At 42.2% G+C, this 23,208-nt stretch overlaps 1 protein-coding gene across 7 annotated transcripts in view; it reads right to left on the reverse strand.

The window, feature by feature from the left end:
• LOC148339699 (ERC protein 2-like) overlaps positions 1 to 23,208 on the reverse strand; it is a 127,303-nt gene that overhangs the window by 94,530 nt on the left and 9,565 nt on the right. For 6 of the 7 annotated variants that reach the window (XM_088292181.1, XM_088292182.1, XM_088292177.1 and 3 more), the window contains exons 4-6: positions 18,360 to 18,515; positions 15,424 to 15,591; positions 4,633 to 4,800 (exon numbers count right to left, since the gene is read on the reverse strand). In XM_088292181.1, the coding sequence (XP_088148307.1) occupies positions 4,633 to 4,800; positions 15,424 to 15,591; positions 18,360 to 18,515 (492 nt within the window). The remainder of the gene's footprint in view (positions 1 to 4,632; positions 4,801 to 15,423; positions 15,592 to 18,359; positions 18,516 to 23,208) is intronic. The other variant, XM_088292183.1, reaches the window with a different exon arrangement.

Raw genomic sequence — 23,208 nt, forward strand, 5'->3', positions numbered from 1 at the left:
ATCAGGAAGCTGGCGTCCTTTGGAGCCTGACTGCTTTTTCACAACATATTATCCACTTACAATAAAAGCATTTGTCGGCTCATTTATCACTTTGCAATCATGCTTCATCTCAAATGCATTTTTGTTTTCATAAAATATGTCATATCCACGTTGCAAATACAAGGAGCAGTCCAAGAACTTTGATTAAATGAAATTGAGTGGAAATGAGAATTTTTTTACTCTAAGAGCGCTTCAAATTACAGCAATGAGAAGTTGCGATTGTCTACATTCAACACATCATAAACCCTGCGCCAATGCTGGACAAATATTTTCCTTCCAATTAAAATACAGAACCCTCTCTTGCTATCCATATGCATCTCATTCAACAGTGTCACTGTTGTTTCAACGCAGTGTGTAAAACATGCAGTAGGAGGGGGAGAAAAAGGTCAAAGAGATTTTTTTTCCAGGAAATACAAGTAAGGGTACAGTCAAACTAGCAAATTAGTAAACCGTTAGCTCAGGCGTGGGCAAACTATGGCCCGGGGGCCACATGCCATCCATTAAATGTTTTAATTTGGCCTGTCGAAGTTGAAAAAAATTAAATGAATAAACCTTGAGAATGTTTTATTTTCTAAATACTGTGGTTTTTCAAATACATATATATTGTTATGATGCTTTTATTCACTTTCATTTAAAATTAAATGAATGTTTTTCCTCCGATTAGGTTACCAAAACACTCCATCCATCTGCTCCTGGTCCGGCCCCTCTGTCAAATTTTAGAACCCTTTGTGGCCCGCCAATCGAAAAGTTTGCCCACCCCTGCACGGTTCGCTTATGAGCTATGAGACTTTGTGCACCCATTTAGGGACAGGAAAACTGAGCGTTTTTCAACTACTGCTTGTAAGTCGTGAGAATTGGTCAAAAGCAACAGCATTTTCTCTTCAACTAAAGCACAGAGCGGAGTGAAGAAAGAAATGAAATGTAGAAGCCAAGAACATTTCGTTTTGTCTGTTAATCTATCTACACCAGGCCTGGGCGGGGGACAACACCAGACCGGAGCAAGCGTTGACACCGAGTCGGCGGAAGCGATGACACCAGACCTGAGCTAGTGCCGAAAGAGTCTGGAAGAGGGTGAGCGAGTGAGATAGTCAAGGGACATCTGTCTGACAAAACCAGACACAACAGAGATTGTTGTGGTCAGGGCATCGTTCTAGCGCCGCGCACTTACACACATATACGTGTACTGTGTCAGACGGACGGACGGACAGATACAGTACAGACACCTACGCCTATGTCCAGTGTGTGCAGCCAAGGCAGAAGTAACCGGAGCTGCCCGTCTGCGGTTGCCATAGGGAGGGAACCTGATAGTGGATACTATACTTCCACGCACAAAGCTCGGCTTTTTAAAAGCATGAATATGGATCGGGACGACCACAATGTTTGAACATGAATAACACATGCATGCCAAGACCGCACCGCAACCGTCTTTGCCCCTGTGCCTCCATCCCCCGGCGAAAGAGAGGTAGCGGAGAGGGGCGGGGGGGAGAGAAAATAAATAAATAAATAAATGCATCATTATGCATTGGTCATGGTCACGTAGACGAAGGGGCGGGGGGGGGGGGTACCAACAGAGCTCCCACTGTTTCTTGGCGTGATATGCGAACTCCCCCACCTCCCAAAAAAAAAAAAAAAAGAGAAAATAGAAACCTTGCAAATTCACATTCATTTGTTCACTTAAAGGAGCGGTCGCTCATTACTCTTGGTTCAATTCAAGCCTCTAACTATTAGAATCAACCCGAGGCTCAAGCTACAGCAGTGACATCATGGTGCCACGCTATAAGTCAGAATGGCTGTCCATGGAGAGGCCCGTAGGAAACATTGGCAGTCGTCTCCCGAGACGAGAAATACATAGACGCAAGTAACGTACACCTTGCTCTATTAAAGAACAAGTCGAGCGCAAATGAGGGGTTAAAGTAGACCACTTTACCATGCTAAAGTTCCACATGTCAGAGATCTTGAGAACTTTTAACAGATGAAGTGCGGTACGCTGGTACAATATAGAAATAAGGAGCTGGGAAAGAACAGCCGGTATGATTTAGTACAAAACAAACACCAAGGCTGCCAAACTTTTAAGAAGTAAAACATCAAATGGGTGATTTGCATCATATATTTTGAGTCACAATCATTCGTCTTTTGCTTGAACACCCACCTAAATGGCCTACGGACTACTTTTCCAGATGTTCATCCATGAACTGCCTTTATTTTGATTTTTGATTTTTTTTTTTTCGCAGTTGCAACCGTCGCGCAACCCGTTCATTGTGTGCACGCGTAAACCGTCTCCAAGCCGACGATTCACAGACGGTCTGTAACTGTGTCACTCACAGTTCACTGCTGCAAGTGCAACTTTTAATTTACGCTGTCGTTATTTGGGAGCACGTGGCATATTGTTGACACTTTACCAGCTGTAAGAACCTCGACTGAGCCTAAAATGTTGTGTCCCAAACAAGCTGCTAAAAGAAAAGTGGAGAGTAAAAATGGGCAATTTACAGAACGTACCCAAGAATCTGCCTTTCGTCAAGGCAAGGCAGCTTCTTGTATTTATACAGTAGATTTTATTCAGAAGATAACTCAATGTGCTTCACAAAAATATTTCAAGATGAAGTCAACCCAAAAATGTTCTTCATATGTTTTGTGCAGCGCCACGAGTTGAAACGCGGCATTCTGATTAATAATGCGTTTGTGGAATATGAATTAAGTCTACCCGTTTTTGTCCATCTCAGGTGCACAGGGCTCAGCTAATGGCCAATCATGGTTCAGCATCAGAAAACAGGTGAGCCGTGAATGGTTTTTACCTGAGCCCTGAGAAACTGTGATGTCATTTTCAGTCGATACAATTGACAAAATGGCTGCTGATGCACCATGTTTGCTTTGCACTCTGGGCTCCCCTAATTCACCCGAGTCTGCTGACCTCAGAGCCCGACTGGGTTTATATTCCATGAGCATTTCTTAAATGTATTCAAGACACAAGGCATTCAGAGATTTACAGACAGGGGTGCACATAAGCAGCGCGCCGGTGCGCCGAAACACTAGAAATGTAATCTAGTGCTCCGGTTCAAGCTTTTGCACACTAATATTAGGCCAGCCTCAATTTGACGTCAAGTGCAGCGTTCTGAATAAGCTGCAGCTGTTTGATGCACCTCTGACAAAGTCCAGTCAGAAGACCATTTCAATAATCAAGTCTTGTGGAGATAAGGAGATTTTGTTTTGAACATTACAGTATTATCGCATGTGGTCTGGCCGACCTCAGTAAATTGAGCATCAACTGGTTGGAAAAAAAATAAATAAATCCTGTGTACTCCTGACCTAGAGCCACCCACATCAATATGCCAGCTCACTGCATGTCAATAAATACTGCACATCCTCACCAAAGAACATTGGGTCTTTGAAAATGAAAGACTGGCGCCTACATCAACTTGAAGTGAAGAAAAATCCGTGATTTGCGCCTGGCAAATCAAGACGCTGCAACTTAAAGATCACAAATAATTAAAGAGAAACTCTACTAATTACTATTGCTGGCTGTCAGTTTGTTTAAGTTCTCCTTTCATATCAAACATTGCACACACTGTAATTGTCTGTCACAGACACAAAATGAGAGAGGGAACAGACAGCACATAGCAGAGAACCCCAAATAACAGAGTGAATCTTGAAAAACAAAATAAAAATAAATAAATAAAAAAAGGAGAGTGACATCCACAGATCCATGAAAGAGAACCGGGGGGTTGACAGATACAGTCATTTAAATAGAACTACTGTACACGTTTATGATCTTTTTTTGTTCCATCTGCACCACATCAAACATCCCGAGATATGAACGGAGCATGAGTGAATATATAATGTCAATTGCAGATTAAGCTTTTCCATTTTAAGGTGCAAGGGATTTTTATTTATTTATTTATTTTTTTTAAATGTGTTTATTTCTATCGTGCGCAGCGTGAGACTCTATGTATTAGTCGTTACAAGTTTCACATTCACTGCTGTTTTGAGCACGAGACAGCGCCGAAGGTCGTGTTCAAGTTGTCTGAGAGAGAAAAACGCTTGGAGGCATTAAATATTCACGCAGTCAAGTGTGCAAAAGCCGAGACCGATGAAATAACATGTGACCTTCGGAGGCACTTTCCAATTAAAAGCATCAAGAGGGGCTGCAAGGCGAGCGAGGGAGATCGAAATTGAGGACATGAGAGGAAACATGGAAGTTGACAGGGGGACTTCTGCGGGTGCGCAATTCGCCGATAGAGGAAATGACAACATGATCATCCCAGGTGGTCGCGGGCCTCATCAGCACGCAAAAACATTCAATGTCGTAAAAGTTGGTGAGAAATGCATGCGCGCGGCAATGAGTCGACTTAAACATTCTGGAACTTGTCACCTCGTTTTAGAATTAATGCTGACTTCAGTATGCTGCACAAATGCGATACAATGCCGCCTTGATATACGACTGTTTAAAAGTTGAGTTTTTCAAGACTAGACTTTGAGATAAAAGCGGCTGTTTGACAAATAGTGAACAATAAAAATAAATGCATGCATATATTCTTTATCCTCTGCAAAGAATGACTAATATTACTGTGTTTGCTGAGGCGCCGAGTTTCTGCCTACCTTTTTCTGGAGCACATTGACTTTCCTCTCCTTGACATCTAACATATCCTTCATGTCTCTGATTTCTCCCGTGAGAGTGCTTTTTTCATCAGTCAGGTCCTGAAGCTGCTTGTTCTTCTTCGTCAGGAACTGCTCTTTCTCTTCCAAACGCACTCGGAGCGCATCAACCTAAAAGGGTCGAAAACACACGACTCAGTTCAATGCGGAGGGGCCAAATAACACCAGCAGAATATTGAGGAGTAGGAAAGACGGAAATTTAAAAACATAAATAAAAATATTGCACTATTTTTGACTTTGGATGGTCCCACGTGGTGAAACTGATATTTTTCACTTTGATTGACTTCTTGACTTTTGAGAGTTGGACACGCTCAGCTTTGTGCCGGGAAAGTCAAAGCGTGTGTGAGTGTGCACCGAATGATCATGGCCAGAGCTGCCAAAGATCGTACCGTCGACATGCTTTACACGCTCACACACACACACACACTTGAGTCATTTTTTGACATACATCTATGATCTTCTTTACTGCCTGCTGTGAGGAAGCCTCACAGCACACATAAAAATGTCACAGGCTGTGTTGAGCTTTATACGCATCTCTCTGCTGTGACTCAACGCCAGATGACATCACCAGCATCTCTGGGATTTCAAGAGACAAAATTACAAGATTGTTTATTGTGCTTGATTATATTTTTTTTCCATTATTACTCACGGGCGCAAGCACATTTTCCAGATTGGTCAAGAATGATGACATATTTCCTTGAGTTTTTTGTTGTTGCTGAAAAGGTCCACATACAGATGACAACAACTAAACGATGGAATTTGCCAGAGCCAGGGTTATAATAGGTTGAGATTTTTCATTCTCGTTATATTTCTTTCATTTAGATTTTTTCCACTTAGTTTCAATTCGTTTTTGTGCATGGATATTCATTTTAATTATTTTTTGTCTAGATTTTATTAGCTTTAGAATTACTTTTAGTTTGTTTTATTTGATACATGGAATGTTTGTCAAGCTCCAATTATGTTTTGACCTTCCCTTTAAAATGAAGTATGATAGTCATTGACAAAGACATTTTCACTGTAATAATAGTAGAGTTTTATAAATCAGTTCTGATTTTTATAAAATAATTTTTTGTTTTTATTTAGTCGAAAAAAAAATCCTCAATTTCAATTTTAATTATTTTGTTCGTGTTCGCTAACTGTAATGCATCATGAACTTATTTGAATGTCAAAAAATTCCAATTCTACTTCCTGTTGGCAACCTCCATTCAAATTCAAGAATTGAACAGGAATTAACAGCTCATTCTTAATTCAAACCTGAATTTCTTATAGCCCAGATTCTTAATAATCACCGTTTCCCTAAATTTGGGTGACATGCTCTCGCATACTCTTTTTCAGGGGAAATATGTTTTTCAGTACTGTATTTAGACAGGAGTGATAACGTTTTCAAAAGCTAGAGTCCATTTTGCGTTTTTGTCCCACTCCAAGTAATCAAAACATGTTTCTGGTTGTGTAGTAAAACAGAGCAACACAAGTCACACAGTGGTCTCCTCTCAAGAAGCAGCATTAGAAGCAGGTCTGACCCCCCCCCCCCCCCCCCCCCCCCCACACACACACACACACATGTCAGACGGTGCAGTATGTCTTATATTGCTCTGCTGGCAGACAACGGGAGTCAGACAACTGAGCCAAGTTCTGTCTTGCCCCTGCTGCCCTCGCACACACACACCTCCACACACAACCACTCACAAAAACCAGTTGACACCACTAATCCTTGCACCTTGGGTCTGTTTGTGTGTTCACATCAATGCTTGCTGAAGTTTGGGTTCTGCAACATGAGTGCAAAGAGCCCCACTACCCTCAAATTCCACCTGGAAAGGAGCAATTTAGCAAGAATGTTCTAGAGAGGCTGAACAGGAAATCCCCACTCTCACCTGCACTGGCCCACTAAGCTGGGATAGTACAATAAGGACACCCTGCTAATACCCTCTAAAAGCAACGAGCACTGCTAGACAGAGAACTGGAAAAAGGAGGAAACCGAGATGGATAGATGTGGAAAGAGAGCTGAAAGGATACGAGTGAGTTAAAAAAGGAGAGATTAGAGGGGGGGAAAAAAGGTGAAACCTCAGATGCATCCCTCCACTATAGAACATCAAAACACTTCTCAGCTACATCAACGGGATTGTTTTAAGCAAAATACACAGTATTGTAAATCGGCAAACAGTAAAAAGGTGACATTTATCTGAATTATTGTTGTATTGCACTGGAGAGGGGAGCTCTCTAATCTCGTTGCACACTTGAGTACAATGACAATAAAGGGATTTCTGATTCTGATTCTGATTATTACACTTGCCTTCATTTTGGCTTTGATCCAGTGCTTCTGAATTGTTTTCTGTTACGCCCCCCCCAGCAAGAAGAATATAATTCGCGCCCCCCCACCACCTACTCTCCACCACAACTAAAAATAATAGCAATTTGGTCGCAAAACTAACCGTTAATGCTCGCTGCGCACAATGGGCAGTGAGAGCGCCACTGCCAACTAGTGGAGTGGATGTACAATTACACTTTATTGTAGTACGGTGGGAAAAAAAAGCATATTCCTCAGGGTCACACGCCCCCCTATTTGAGAAGCGCTGCTTTAATCAATGGATGTATGGATGTATGGACTTTACTTCCCACACCTAAAAAACACCGTCTGATATAGTTGAAATTAGAAAACATTCAAAGCAAGAATACATAGTGTGCCGACACGAGTAAAAACACAATACTCTTATTAATTGTGTTCGTCGAATAAGAATTGAACTGAACAAGTGTGGTGCGTTGCTGATTGGATGTGACGCTCAGGCGCCTTGCCTGCTTTTATTGAATTGTGTCGGCTCACAGAATTTTGAGAGCTATAGATTTAAAGGGGAAGTCAACCCAAAAATATTATTTTCAATAATATGTTGGACGTCCCTTCACTAGTCTAAACATGGCATCTTGCATTTAGTTGCCCTAAAATGAACTGCTGAATAGTCAATATATCTGACTAAGAAAATCCTTTAGATGTGCGCAACATTCTGTGGTTACAATATGCATAACGATTGGAATCTTTGGTATTACTTAGGAAAACATCTATGTTTGTTTGCCACATGCACACACAAAAAAAAAAACACGGACGCAAGGTTAAACTGACAACCACTTGAGCTGACTTCCTCTTTCTTTCAAAGATAGCCAAATGTGTATTCTGGACAGTGGTTAGCAAAATGAAACGGAGGCTCAAAGAAAACATCGTCTCTGTTTGTCCTCACCTCCCTTTTTCCTGCCTCACATTTCATCATAAAAGTTTTTCTGGCAGCAAAATGTGCAAAGGTATCAGGCCCAAAGTGGGCTCTGGACCGCAATAAACAACCCAGGGACTATATGAGTCGACCACAGTCAAGACGGCAAAACCAGAGACGATGGGAAGACCACGGCAGGCCAAGCCCAGTGGACACTTAGACAGTTTACATAGTAGCTGTTGCATTCCCAGGTGGATACAGATTCATTGTGGGAATCGAGTCAGGCCAGTGATCTGCAAAAACATTCCTAATACACCCACAAATATCCTGATGTAACATTTTAATCACCCGTGACCCTCAAATGAGTGTAAAAAGATACAACGCAGTATCTGCAGTGGATATGAAATGGCAACACCCGCCGTAAAAAGTCAGGTTTTATGACAAAAAAAAAAAAAAAGTCACCACAAGATAAAACATTACTTTTTGCCATTTTAATGTGAAAAGAGGCCTGTTTAAACAAACTGGAATCGTTTAGAGGAGGGAAAAAAATACATGGTTGCATAATACTTTTTTAAAACTTTTTGATTGCACCGCAGCATTCAGTCGTTTGGAGATGAATGGCCAATATATTTTCCACCTTCCTAAAAACACTCATTATTGGTTGGATTGCCAAGACATCTCTTCCTGTTCACCCATCAGTTTTTAGAATTCATTCAGGTCCGGGTTATGGCTGGGTCATCCTTCAACTTTAATCACATGCTGGTAATTACATTATTTTGTTGATTTGGATGATTCATAAATTATTCTTGGATTTATGACCACATCTTGGTTTTACAAAACCAGATGACCAGGACATTTTCCTCCTTGCGTTTGGAAAACTTTATGAATATGTTTGCATAATTACGACAGACTTGTGTTGTGCTATACTTTAGACTTTAAGTGGCCCGAGCAGCACATAAGTAGCCTGTCGGCTCAGCAATGATGGGACATTGTAATTTTCTAGGAATGGCGAAGTGATCATTTGAAAACATAGAGTAAAATATAAACTCTAGATGGATAGAATGGATAGACAGATACAGAAATAGATAAGTACATTAGACCATCACAATTTACTTGGACTTCAGCCACCTAGCTAGCTAGCTAGACACCTAAATATAAATATGTCCTTTAATAGTCCCACAATGGGGAAATTTGCAAAAGAAGCATTCTCATATCGGGAGTCAAACCCGGGCCGCCTGGGTGAAAACCAGGAATCCTAACTGCTAGACACCTAGCTGGCCAGCTAGACACCTAGCTGGCCTAGTGTTGGAATTTTTACTATTATCTGACTCCATTAAATTAACCAAACACCACCTACATTCATCCAACAATTGTGCGCGCTCGTTTTGAGAGAGAAATGACCAGGAGGCCGGCAACTTCACAAGGGAGTGGATTTATTCCCAACAGGAGATCTAATACAAAGCCTGGGGCTCGGTTTCTACCATTACAGCTCTGCGCGTCCCTGTACCCAACAGAGGACGACGCCCCCCCGAGTTGCCCAGGATCATTTATACATTTCAGCAAACAAAGCAAAGATATCCTACTATTGGCTATGTGTCATCTGCAGTTAACTTTAGCTTTCTCTTAGTGGACGTCTTCTACCCGCAGGATGACGTGTCGGCTCGTCCAATCTCACACAGCAGCGCCTTGATGTCGGGGAGGCGTCAGTACCCCCGTTATCAGAAGTGCGGCTCGTCCTGTACAAAAAATATCTGTCACCTACGCATTTCACACAGCCTGCCCTGACCTTCCACTGCACATCGAGTCAAAGCACAATCAGCAAATATCTTTATTGCATTAAACTGAATACATGTAACTTGTAGTCAATCGTATAAAATCCTTTATAGTCAAATGTATAAAATCCTTTACTAGCTAGACACCGAGCTGGCTAGCTAGACACCTACCTAGACACCTAGCTGGCTAGCTAGACACCAAGCTGGCTAGCTAGACACCAAGCTGGCTAGCTAGACACCAAGCTGGCTAGCTAGACACCAAGCTAGCTAGCTAGACACCAAGCTAGCTAGCTAGACACCAAGCTAGCTAGCTAGACACCAAGCTAGCTAAGTGGCTGAAGTTAGACAAAATGTCTAGACAGCTAGCTAACCGGACAGCTCGCTAGCAGGACAGCTCGCTAGCCAGACAGACAAGGATATAGACTCTATATTATAGAGTTTCCTACCTTGGTAAATCATCACTGATCATTATCATGATAAATCATTAATGTATCTTCACATAGATGAATGTAAATAATTAGTAATCAATAAGAAAGCTAAAGGTCATAGAGCAATTTCATTTTTTATTTCAGAATTGGGTCTCAAACTGACAGGCCTTCGCATTAATCAGCACCCAAGAAGTGGTTCACAGTTTCAAAAATGATGGTGACCCACGCTTTGGACTTAGAGATGCATTCAACAATTTGATCAGGATTCGAAGGGACATTTGACCTCAGTGTAAGCTCTGGATAAAACGCACAGACGTTGAACTACCTCACAGCAGGACGGGTGAAGCATGGGGCAACAGTCCCAGTCCACGGCAAAGTCTGTTGTGTCGTGTAAAACCGTGGAAACACAGCTGTTTGCCTACAGGCTACAGAGGTAACGAGGAAAAACACAGATCTAGCGCGCGCCCCCGCCCGCACATAAGTCCCATAATTCGAAAAGAAATTAATGTTTTCTGCCGAGGCATGAAAGTCAGTCATGGTGTATTGTAAAAGTGGATGGATTTATGGCGCAGAGGAAGGAAATAGTAACAAGCTGTCACCGTGCTCACACTCTCCATCCATTATCATGTCCACTAACACTGACAGACACACTGGATCATGCTAGCATACCAAGAAAAAGTTTCCTCTCATTAACTGATCAAGTGTTCCTCCTTTGGATATGAATTCTGGTCATCATGTTTGCAGAAAATGAAATGTTAGGCCCGCGGGGTCCTCATCTTGTCTTCTCATCATTCGTCCTGCTATTAATGTTTCATCACAGGAAACGCATGACACGAAGGACGCTGAGGTACACATCGATCAAAATGCGTCTGTATATGGCCGATAAAACACTCCACATCCAGCATGGATGAATGTTTGTTTTTCACATCGGGGGCCACTGAGAATTAGTGTAAGAACTTAAGTACCACTAAACCGTACAGGTTCAAAATTTAATAGCTTCCTGTCTGGTAATCACGTCCCCTTGCATATTCATGTCAACAGCCACAAACGCCTGATGGAGTTGAAAGTCAGCGATTCTTTCAAGTAACTGTTGCATGTCAAACTCGGCGTGAGACGAAAAATGTCCACCCTGTTTGGTTTTACTGCTCGGAAGAAAACGTGAAAAATCGACTCCACAGTGAGAGAACATCTGTGGCGCTCTATCGTCTTTTTTATGTGTGCGGATGAAAGTTTGCGGTTAAGTGGTCAAGTTAAACGGTGTGAGCCTCAAGTGAGGCAAACTTTGCGAGAAAAGAATGCCACGTGTTGTTTCTGGCCGTCCCAGCATACCCTCAATCTGATTGCAGACGGAGCCAAGCTATTGTTAGTGTGCTTGTGTGTGTTTTATTGATCTTCGGCGTGTTTAGACACCGAAGAGGTTCCGCAAAAGGACACACGTGGGTTACATCATCAGAACGATGATGGTTTATATCTGCCATCTGATTCCGTTTGAGGTGAACAATATCGGAATGCCTATTTTGCGCATTCATCTGCACGTTCATGCAAATTAGCAATCCCTTCAGTAAAAACATTAAAGGCCTCATCCCCGTTGCGACCTCTCGAACTTCCACTTTATGGTTTTTCCACAAGGTCTCTGCAGGGGCTTTATTTTGGACCTCTCCATGTTTTTTCTGGGGAGCCCAAAAGCATTGCTGCTTCCAGTGCATCGCAAACCACACGAGCCAAGGAACCAGGGCCTGAGAAGGGTAACCATGGTTGGTCGGGTTCGGGTGAGGTCAACGCAACCACTTTACGGTTATCTTCCATGTTCTCTGCTGAGAAGCAGTCTTTCTGCAACACAATTAATGTTTCACGCCTTTGTTGAAAAAGGCTTTTCAAGTCGTGGTCAAGAATTCTGTTGACTTTTTCATTTTTATTTCGTGTATCGGGTACTTCTGAAGGCTACAGATACCAGGCACCGATACTTAAGGCAAAAAAATAGATAAACCTGACATGAAGTAAATCGTCTTCGCCAGTAGGTTGCAGTACTCTGGCGGTTTGACACATCACAGAGTTATCATGTGTTCTTTTTTTTTTTAATATATTTCTGTCATCGTGTCCAATGACGTTTTATGCAGCCTCCCAAAAGTACTGGTAGTATTGGTGAGCACTCAAGAGTGAGTTCTTGTACTGGTAATGGTACCATTTTGAACAAAAGTGACATTGAACATCTTGACTAAATAAATTTTATCCGGCTCCTGCACACTCCAAGTAACACAGAAATATTTAAAACCTTATAAATGTATGCTCTGAGCTCTTGATACCAACAACTCATGTCTAGGAAAGTGTCCAACTGATTTTGGCTTGATAATTTCTTTATTTTCAGTCAGTTCAGGGTGGATTATATAAAGCAAGAGAATAGGAAAGAAGAGAATGAGACAGGGAGAAGTAAGAGTGAGAGGCGAGGTCTTTGCAATGGCATTTAGCCAGATTGAAAGAACATCTTCCCGGGCGCACTACACACTTAAACTATCAATCCGGTAAAAAAATTAATAAAATTAAAAAAAATAAAATAAAAAAATCGCCAAAAAAACAACCCAGTTGTCTCTCTGTATGTGTTGCTCCATTGTGTGTGTTCCAATCTTCTATAATGCTGCATTTATGCTCTTCGTTAGCATGCCTAAAGGCGTTTGCATCATTTCGTAGCATTAAGCTAAGATGACTTAGGCAAGGCTGTGCATTTGTTTTAAAATATACGGGTGACTCTCTTTGCTTTATGTTTAGTTTGACAGTCAACTAGGAGTGACAAACAGCTTGACAGACACTTTCGGAACAACTGTTCACTAGCTGCTTGTTGAGTTGAATTCACTGCCGCCTTAGAGCACTCTTGTATGAACTTCTTGCTCGCAAGTCAAAGCAAAAAAAGGCTAAAAGGAGGCACGTCAAAAAAAAAAAAAAGACTCTTAAGTCAGGTCGCTCATATCTCAAGGTACCATCATACTGTGTCTCTCAGCACTGCACTAAATCTGCTACAATAAAAAGCATATTGTTAAATAAATAACTGAGACCTTTCCAATCAAAACAGCAATTTATCAAACAATACTTGGATTCAACCAAGTAGGATGTTTGTACTCTAAGTACAGCAGTGTCACTTGTGATTACATATGAATACATCTACCCGATCTTGCATTCATTGCGTGGGTCACAGGGAAGGAATTTGTTTTAAAAGTACGATCACCATTATAAAATCTGCAATCATCTTGTTTCAAAAAGGGGTTGTGCACTCTTCTTGGGCTGTTTAAATATGTAAGAAGATTGCTGTCAGGTCACCTGATCTGCAGGAGTACGGTTTCAACTGTGCATGGTCGTAAACACTGCAGGAAGGACAGCCTCGTCTGTATTTTGGTTCGGTTTATTCAGACAGGTAGCAAACGCTCACACCCGTGCTCACAAGCTATATTTTCTACAATTACACTTATCTGGGGATGAATTAAAACAGGGGCATGTGGAAGCTGTCCTCAACACTGACTGACAAATACATCAATTGCTTTAAGAGACGTTGCTGCTTCTTGGGTTGCTGCCTCAAGTGTTGCTCCTATGAGCCATTGTGCACCAATTACTGTCACTCACATCGACCACAATTGGCACGAACGCATACGCAGTGCACTGGTGTGGATATGACAGGCTTGGCTGGAGTAATGACTGTTAAAAAAAAAAAAAAAAAAAAAAAAGATGAAATGTGGAGAAGTGGAGATGAAGTGGATGCGATGAATGAGCTGAAAGGGAGGTCCTGTGAGAACGGCCGTGCTCAAAAGCTGAATGATCGACAGGCGACAGAGGAATGCGAGGCAATACTTGGCCCCAAATGCCCTAAATAGCTTTACTCATCCTAGATGTGGAAACCCAAGACTTTCTCAAGCAGGGAAAATGTGACTTCAATAGCGGGGAGAAAACCTCTTGAGACCGGACGAAGATGAGAGCCAAGCAATCAGCCCAGAGAGTGGGCATGTTTTGTATGTTTGTGATTAACAGTGTGTGCATTTAGTGATACGATCAGATACAATTACATGTCATGGGAGTCTAAGCAGCCACCAGCAGAAACATCAGAATCAAATAAATATCACCAGTCCAGTATGAACACCCAATCATTCATTACGTGACCACATACCCTCAGTGTGCCTTAAAGGGGAAGTCAACCCTAAAATATTATTTTGAAATATATGTTATATGTTCCTTTGCTAGTCTAAACATGGCATTCTGATTAATTTCGTGTTTGGAATATGAATTAAGCAACAAAGTCCACCCACAACACCATAATCAGAACGCCATGTTTAGACTACTGGGCCTGCATAGAACATATTATTGTTAAGAAATTTTGACACACCACAGAGACGATTGTTAACGTCCCTGCCTGTAAGAATAGTAATAATAATAATAATTCAGAATAGTGTCAAATCAAGCCGTCGTCTTCGCTCTCAGACGCTGTGGGCATGTCAGCTGAATGAGCTGCAACCACGCCTTGCTCAACCGCCAAGTGACAAGCGAGTACAACTTTCTCACTTGATGAAATCAGTTTGAAGAAGGCCCTTTTCTCCTCCAGCATGACTGTAGCCCAACACACAAAGTGATGCATGAAATGGATGAGATTGAAACCACTTGACTGACCTCTGCACCCTGATCTCAACCCCATCGAGGACTTGAACTGGACATAAATTTAATCTAACGAAATTCTTGTGCCAATTATGATCGACTACCAGCCAGTGCAAATCAAATTTGAATTCATAAACCGTTGTGGTAACACATTAAGATATTCCGTCAAGTATTCGAATTATGTCTCCACTATCATCTTTTTCATCAGCTCGGGGTGGGTGGGAATGCTGTGTGGGGGGGGTATAAAAGCTCTCACAATCCCCCCCCCGCCCCCTGAAATCCAAACCACCCACCGAAACCAGTCCCTATAAGTATGATGTATTCACGACAAGAGCCAAAATTCCTTTCGCATGTATGGACAATTAGGCCTAATTTTGGCCCAAATTGCTTCCTGTAATGATGAGTGGCCAAAGTTAGCAGGCCACTCTCAACTGGGGGAACACAGAGAGCTAAAGTATCAGTTCCAAGTCTTGAGCGTGATGGAGAAAAATGTTAAATGCTCCCTGCTTTCAAAAGCACACCATCTCTGTACAGGCAACCTCCATCGCTCATAGCACAGATAAAATCATTACAGCCATAAAGTTTTAGGGACTTCAAAGATGGCCTCTTCTTGGAGCTCGTCGGCAACTTTAATCTTCATCGGCCTAATTGTGAGAACGCGTGTCTGGAGACGGATTTCTTTGCACCTGCGCTTGCATGTCAACTCACCTCCGTCTGTAGCGTATTGGCACGTTGCTCCTTCGCGTTGAGGGACTCCTTAAGCACCTCGATGTGTTGCTTGCAGTCTGAGTTCTGATTGGTTAGTGTTTCCAGTTTGGTCTGCAGGGCCTGCATCTCAGACTCCTTCCTGTTCAGCTCCTGCTTCAGCTGCTCTATCTGGCAATCACACACACACACACACACACGCGAAAAAAAAGACATTTCATCACATCAGCCGGTCTTGTGGGGACTGATGCAAACGATAACATGCAACACGTGCAAACAGTGACAGGGCTTCTCTCAGTCTCACTCTCGCACACAACGAAATGATCAACGTAAATAAATAAATTACGCATTGTGCTCTCATACAATTAGTAGAAACCAAAATTGAATACAGACAAGCGTAGGAATGAGACGCATGTATTCATGCACTTTTGAATTCTGTCCTGCTGAGTGTGTATCATCACTTTCATTCCCATCAAAGTTCATTCAAACGGGAACATCTTGAGGGGCTGTCACACCACAGCAACCGGCAATGAAATGGTTGTTCATGACAAGTAACAAATTCCTGCTGCTGTCGTCATGTAACAGGCGTACTTCCCTTATGTTATTTGCAAATAAATAAATTAACAATTGGCAATTGATGCTGAAATGGCAACTTGTGTATAAAATACATTACATCATATTTGGAATATTGTTCAACCAATGTTCACATTGCAGTTTTTACGCGCAGCCTCACTCAATGTAATAATGAAAAAAAAAAAAAGTTTTTTAAAAAACTCCACTTTTGTTTTACAAAGCTAAGTTGTCATGAATTTATAGTACACGTTAGGGAGCAACGTTTTCTCACAGTTAAAATTTAAGGCCGAAATATGTGCATGGATGCAGTTATGCAGAGTTACGGGCGACACCATTTGGAGATTAAAAAAAAATTCAGATAGAGGTTGAGCCACAGAGGAAAGGAAATGCTAAATGGGAGCGCTTCCGGCGCTATGTGTGGAAGATAGTCATCGGCCTGCCGGCACCGAAAAAAATGTTCAATGCTGATTCAGGCGAAGCTTAATCTTATATTGTTCAGTTCATAAAGAGGAAATTAAGACTAAACCAGTGCTTGCTTTCAAAAATGTGTCACGGCGAGAAAGAACCAACAGGAAGAAGAGACGAAGTAAAGGTCGGGTCATAGCGGGTTATAGCATGAGAAGAAATAAGAACAATTGGGTTGCTGCAAGTAGTGATGGGGAAATGAAGCTTCATGAAGCATTTGCTTACATATTTTTGACTTCTCTAGATCAGGGGTGGGCAAACCTTTTGATTTATGGGCCACAATGGCTTCTAAAATTTGACAGAGGGGCCGGACCAGGAACAGATGGATTTCAGTGTTTTGGTAACCTCGCCTCATCGGAGAAAAGAAATGCATAATTTTAAATGAAAATGAATAAAAGCATTACAACAAATTAGCTGTGTTTGACACACCAGAGTATTTAGAAAATAAAACATTAACAAGCTTTATTCATTAAATTTTTTTCAAGTTTGGCCGGATTAAAACGTTTAACGGGCCGCATGTGGCCCCCGGGCCTTACTTTGCCCACTGCGGCTCTAGATGGTGCTCTTGGTTTAAACAAAAAGGTTAGTGCAATAGACATTTATTACATTTCCACATTTAAACCAAGAGTGCCAACTAAGGAAGAAAATGATCACAAGTGCTTCATGAAGCTTCATTTGTCCATCAATCGGTGCAAGGTTAGCCGGCGAAAAAGGTATAGTGGAGGCGCATTGACTAATTGTTCTGCCATTCAGGCATGTTGAGTAAAGAGGAAAGTGAGAGCTAGCCGAACAGAGGAGACAAATGTTGATGCGGCCTGCTCCTACGAGAGCTTCCTTCAAATTAGTCAGCACCACAGTCATGTAAATGACACACAGAATTGCACGTAACAATTTTGGTCTGGTTCTCAGATGGAGCACGGGAGGTAGCGGCTTGTTGCTCATTTGTTTCCAGTCAGTGGTGCTTCCTGACGTGCAGCACGGATGGTGGTGTGGCAACGTAGAATATGGATTTGAAAATGCAAATGAGAGCCGAACAGGAATGCTCCGATAGCCTGGTGTGTTGTTTTTGACGCCGCTCATAGTATGGAAAGCGAAAAGGGACATTCTTGAAAAAGAAAATGAACGTCAGACAGTTTTGTTTAATTAGTGATAATTGCCATCTGTGTTAACTATTACAAGAATCCTTTTTTTTTTTTTTTTTTTAACTGACCGACATTGAAAATGCAGACACACTGAAAAAAATTGCTGTTGAATTCATTAAATTTTACTCGGATAAAATAAAATCATCTTGATCTAGATGCATTTTGAAAAAAATAGTAAAACAAAGTTTACTCGTGCTCTGTCTGCTCAGAAGAGACATTTTGCATTATGTTCATTTAGCTACTTTTTGAATGCTCTCTACTTTTCAGTTTCATTGTTGGCAACGGAGCTCAGGTGTAACCTTTGAGGTATCAGGTATGTATCGGAACTTGTGGTCCTGCGCCCTTACGGTCGGCATGTTTGCATCGCCCCAATTTTATGGATGCAGATTTGCAAGTTACAACGGTGTCGTTTTAGTTGAGCAGGGACTTATGGCGCTAATGGACGACCTTGAGGAGCTTCAGCATCCCCAACGTGGAACCAAATGTATCCTGGAGAAAATATGGAAAGGGATGAAAAGTGGCACTAAAAAGTAAAGTGAAGCAAGGGAAGATTTCACCTGATCTTTGTGTGAGCGTTACTCACCAAAGGAAGTAGCATCAGCTGTTAGAAAACTACAATTGCTTGCTTAGTTCTAAACTCAGGTTGAAGCAAACGCATGCATTGGACATGCAAGCATGCAAGACAATTACCAAAAAAAAAAAAAAAAACGTTTTCGTTCTAGCAGGCAACACATGCAGGAGTCGTCCAAAACATTCTACCTTGGTCTTCATAAATTTAGAATTGCTCTTGTAGACCTCCACCTGTTTGAACTCATCCTGCCTGTCGTCAGGATGCAGCAGTCCGCTGGTCTTTAACATCTGGACCTCATCTTCCAAGTCTCTGATGTTCCTCTCCAATGAAGACATCTTGGTGTCCTGCACCAGCAACAGCGGGCGGATTGAACTTTCGTAAGAGATTGTCGGTCTTCCATGTCAGCAATTAAACAACCATCTTTCTTTCAAGCCACCCGTTTGTTCGTCCACACACTCATGCATAAAACTAGAGGGAGGTGGTGTAAAAAGCTCTTGATCTTGATGCGAAAACTACCATACACCGTTTCTAAATTGAAAGCTTTAAACTGAGAGGGACTTTATCACAAGGAAGTCATGGAAAGGATCTAACCGTTACCACTTGGATGTCGGGGAAATAGAGAGCGACAAAATAAACAAATGAGGCTGATTTGAGATTTGATGCTAAAGCTCAGAAAATAAACACCAGGCTTTCTATACACTGACGTCTGAGTCGGGGACAGGGGAACGTCAAGGTTGGCAACCAAGTACGGCTGAGCGAATGGAAGGTTCTGCCGTGGGCAGGTTCTGACATTGCTTAGCTGCATGTGTTCATACATACGTTGAATGCTAAACCTTGGATGAGGAGGGAACGGGAATTGAATAAATGGAAGCAGGTTGCATGATGCCATCAGCACACGCCACAGGCAACATGGAAGCATCTGACCTCCATTACTATCTCTGACATCAGCCCTGACCAGAACATGGTGTTGCAAATACCCTCCAGAAAAGCACACAGAAAGCATGCAGATTTCAACACACTGAGGCAAAACAAAGTTTGGGGTCTCGCTTCAATTCAATAGTTAAGACGGGACCACGATTCAAAGTAATATAAATATAATATCTGAGTGGGCACAAATTCGGACTATAGTCTCTGTAACATATTTTATGTTCCCTGCTGTATTTCTGAAAGAGTAGCTCAAGGGAGAGAGAGACCCAAAGAAAGAAGGCAAGGCCAAATAAAATAAAAAGCCACAAATTAAATCAGCATTCGGTACCAGCTGGGCCCTAAATCGATGCAGTACGAATCGTGCCAATGGCACAGCATTCCAACTTCAGAAGTCTGAAGCTCAAGGTGAAAACAGAAGGATCAAGAAATGAGCACTCATCACCGTACCTGCCAGATAACGTCAGAATCAAAACAGAAAGGAGGTGTGGTGTTCTGTAATCACAAAGGGAAAATTCCCCAGGGCACATTACAGACGGTAAAAATGGACAGCATCGTTTGGCAACTTTGTCAGTGTAGCCCAGCATAAACGACGTATTTGCTTCACCTCCAAATCATTCTTTGAAAAATGTTTGGCCCTATTTTCATGCCCAGCACAAGTCTAGCTCAAATTGTAGTCCGACGGTAAACATGAGTTTCTTTCTTTTGGTACTTTTGTAGACGGGTGCATTTCGAAATAGGCCTTTGCGCCGTTGCGGGAGTGAACACAGCCAACTTGGTTCACAGCCAATCGAAGCGTCGCCTCTCATCCCCTTTTAAAATTCAGCGCAGTAGAGGCATGCGGTCTACTTGGCGGAAGCAAAACAGACTCGCTGGAGTCCTTGCAGGAGATCAGTGTATGCACAGTACTGTATGTTTATAAGACTAAGATCTCCACTTGCAGATGAAGAAAAGTTGGCCGCTGCAAAGTGGGCAGCTGTAGATAGACTTCCACCCCCAATTGCATCTCTGTGTGTGACAAAATAAATAAAAGATCAATTCAAGAAAAAAAATTGTGTTACACCACCTGCGCCACAACTTAGACCTGCTTTTTAGCTGATGTCTAAGGTCTACTTTATTTTCTGTCACTAAAATGTCAGTCACGCCGGGGGAGTGTCAAACAAAACGGAGATGGTTTGCCAGACGGCATGGTGCGGCGCGATCTTCCAAATTCCCAAAAACGGTAATCTAGATTTGCGAAAATCAAAATGCCTTTACGCCTCGTGCATGCGTCCCTCGCTACAAAAATAAGCCCTCTGATGTAAGTGTACTGTTCGCATGCAAACTTGCATATGTGCACTTTGTTAAAAAAGGCAGACGTATCACGAGTATGCATAAAATGCTTTTTGGAGCCACATTTGCGTATGTGCGTGTGAAAGGATTTCAGAGCGGGGCGGTAAAAAAGTTGTTGGCTGTGTGTTCGGTTGTGCACACCTCCACATATGGTGACGACCGCAATTTTTTTTTTTTTCCTCACCGCTCTAATGACTTCAAAGGTTTGAGCTGTGAGTGAAAGCTTCCATATGTGGCATTCGAAACTAATAGATGAACTGCATGGGCATGTATTAAACCTGGCCACGGATACTGTGACTCACAATCACTAGTAGCGGGGACAACGATGTTGGCCACACACAGAGCTCATCAATAATTGCACTTGTTGTCGTAGGAGAGACAAACTTGCTGCCCGTGTGTTGCCGAAAAAAAAAAAAAAATAAATACGTTTCGTCCTCGCTTCATGAATCGGAACGACCACTGTGACAATTCTTCACTTTCTTTGCTGTATTCTCCTACCTTCATATCAACGACGGTCTCCAAAGCCCTGGGCTTAGCGGGGTCTGCCTGCTGGTTCCTCCGATGGAGCTCTTGAGGAGGAACCCGATAGAAATATGCTTGTCGGCTCATCATTTTCAGAGCTCGAGAACGGCTAGAGCTCCACGCAATTCAAACGAAGCTTTTAAACATCTGCCCATGAAAGAAAAATGTCAAATAAAAATTATTTAACTCATTCACTGCCATTGACGGATATAGAAGTCAGAAAGTGCATTCTGGTGTGTTTGGAGTAAGGAGAGGTCGAAAACAGGCAGGATATGGCTCTCCAGGAACCGGAGTTGCCTACCCCCGCCCTACGGTGGATTTTGCCTCAAGGAGCAGGTGCTCTTACCTCTATGTCGATCTCTCCGTCTCAGTCCTTGGAGACATGATTATATTATCTATATACACTTCTTTTCCTTTATACCTCACTCAGTCTATTCCCAGTCTTTCCTCAAGGTGTCTGGCATATTAACACAGTTGCAGCAACACTGTCTGCCTGCGTATGTGCTTCGTTTCCTCCATGAATAATTAATAATTACTTTTGCTCATAGCTACCCCAATACAACTACAGGGGTGGGCAAACTGTTTGATTGGCGGGCCACAATGGGTTCTAAAATTCGACAATGGGGCCAGAGCAGGAGCAGATGGATGGAATGTTTTGGTCACCTCAGCTCATCAGAGAAAAAAAAAATCCATTTAATTTTAAATGAAAGTGGGGGGGAAAGCATTAGAACACTATATATGTCTTTGAAAACCCAAAGTATTTATAAAATAAAACATTAACAAGGTTTATTCATTTAATTTTTTTCAAGTTCGGTGGGCCGGATTAAAACGTTTAACGGGCCGCATGTGGCCCCCGGGCTGTAGTTTGCCCACACCTGATATAGTAAATTACTAAATCAGGGGGGACAAGTCAGAACATCTCGGCGGTCTCACATTGAATGGTTTTCCTCAAATAAAGCTCCTGATAGCAAATATGTGCAGTATTATATTTATTGTATCTACGCTTGTTATTTTGAACAAAAGAGTTGAACTGAAGTGCAATGACTAAAGTCGGAACAATTTGCTTTCAATCGCCACGCAGTACAGGGCAGGTCTATGACTGCATCCCCAATTTCCTTTTGTGCTTCAAAGAGAAATTGAGCATGCCAACATGCAAACCTTTCTTCCACTCCTGCACATAACAAGCATAACCGTCGAAACACCTTTTGCAACACATGAAAGAGAATCAATCTCAGTTGCAACAGGTAATGGATCCAAAAGAGTAGTCCTGGATGGGTTCAAAATTTGACGCGACAGATTTCGGATTACCTACACTGCATTTCATCCCAATTACCTCAGGCATCTGAGATTGTGTCATTTTCCAACTCAACAAGATTCTGGCTGGGACATGAAAGTCTGCGAAAGATCCAGACTGAGGTGAGAATGTCATACTGATGTTTAATCTCATTTGAAAACAGAAAATAATCCTCTGGAATTCACACAAGACTGATTGCTGAATTTTAAAGGTGTGACAGGTTGGGCGCAAGCACGGATCAGACCTTAGACACCAACTTTGTCAGCCTTATTATTAACACGATGTCATTCAAAGCCAAAAATCCCTCCGAATCAATGTTAGACATACAGAAAGATTCCTTGACAGTTAAAAAAAAGAAATCTGGTGAGATGTGGTAAAGGGAAACCCCTGCGCACAGCACTGTGGTAGAGTGAAACAAGCTGGAATCTTATGAAGTTCTTCCAATGAAATTAGAGGAGACGAGTCTGATCCTCTTGTCCTATTCACTTGTGTTTAAGCACGGATTACTCCTCTAAGAGCATGTCTGTCGCTGCCCACTGACCATGTGTGCACTATTGTGTCACAGTGTGTTGACTCAAATTCAACAATCACTGCGGCCCTCAAACACGGTCCAAGTCAACTTCTCATTGACTTTTTTTTTTTTTTTTTTGCAGCACTGTTGTGTCCCCCAGTGGAGGATTTGGAGATATTCAAGAGGAGCACGTCATCAAACATTGTCAAGTCTGCTCCACGCGTCAGAACAGCTAACATATGGAATTAATAGGATCAAAGGTAACACAATAGCAATAAATGCCGGCATCCTGAGAGACGGATACGGTCAAAAAGTTCAATTCTAGCCTGAAGGCAATGGTGTCATCGACACCACACAGAACATGCAAAGAGCTACGTTAGACACAGAATCATCAGCCACATTCCCATCCCGTCTCCATCAGTGCGAGGAAAGGGGAAGACCACATTTGCTTGAC

Source organism: Idiotropiscis lumnitzeri, chromosome 3 (assembly GCF_059441095.1).
Source record: "Idiotropiscis lumnitzeri isolate Australia: NSW breed Sydney's pygmy pipehorse chromosome 3, RoL_Ilum_1.0, whole genome shotgun sequence".
Taxonomy (NCBI): domain Eukaryota; kingdom Metazoa; phylum Chordata; class Actinopteri; order Syngnathiformes; family Syngnathidae; genus Idiotropiscis; species Idiotropiscis lumnitzeri.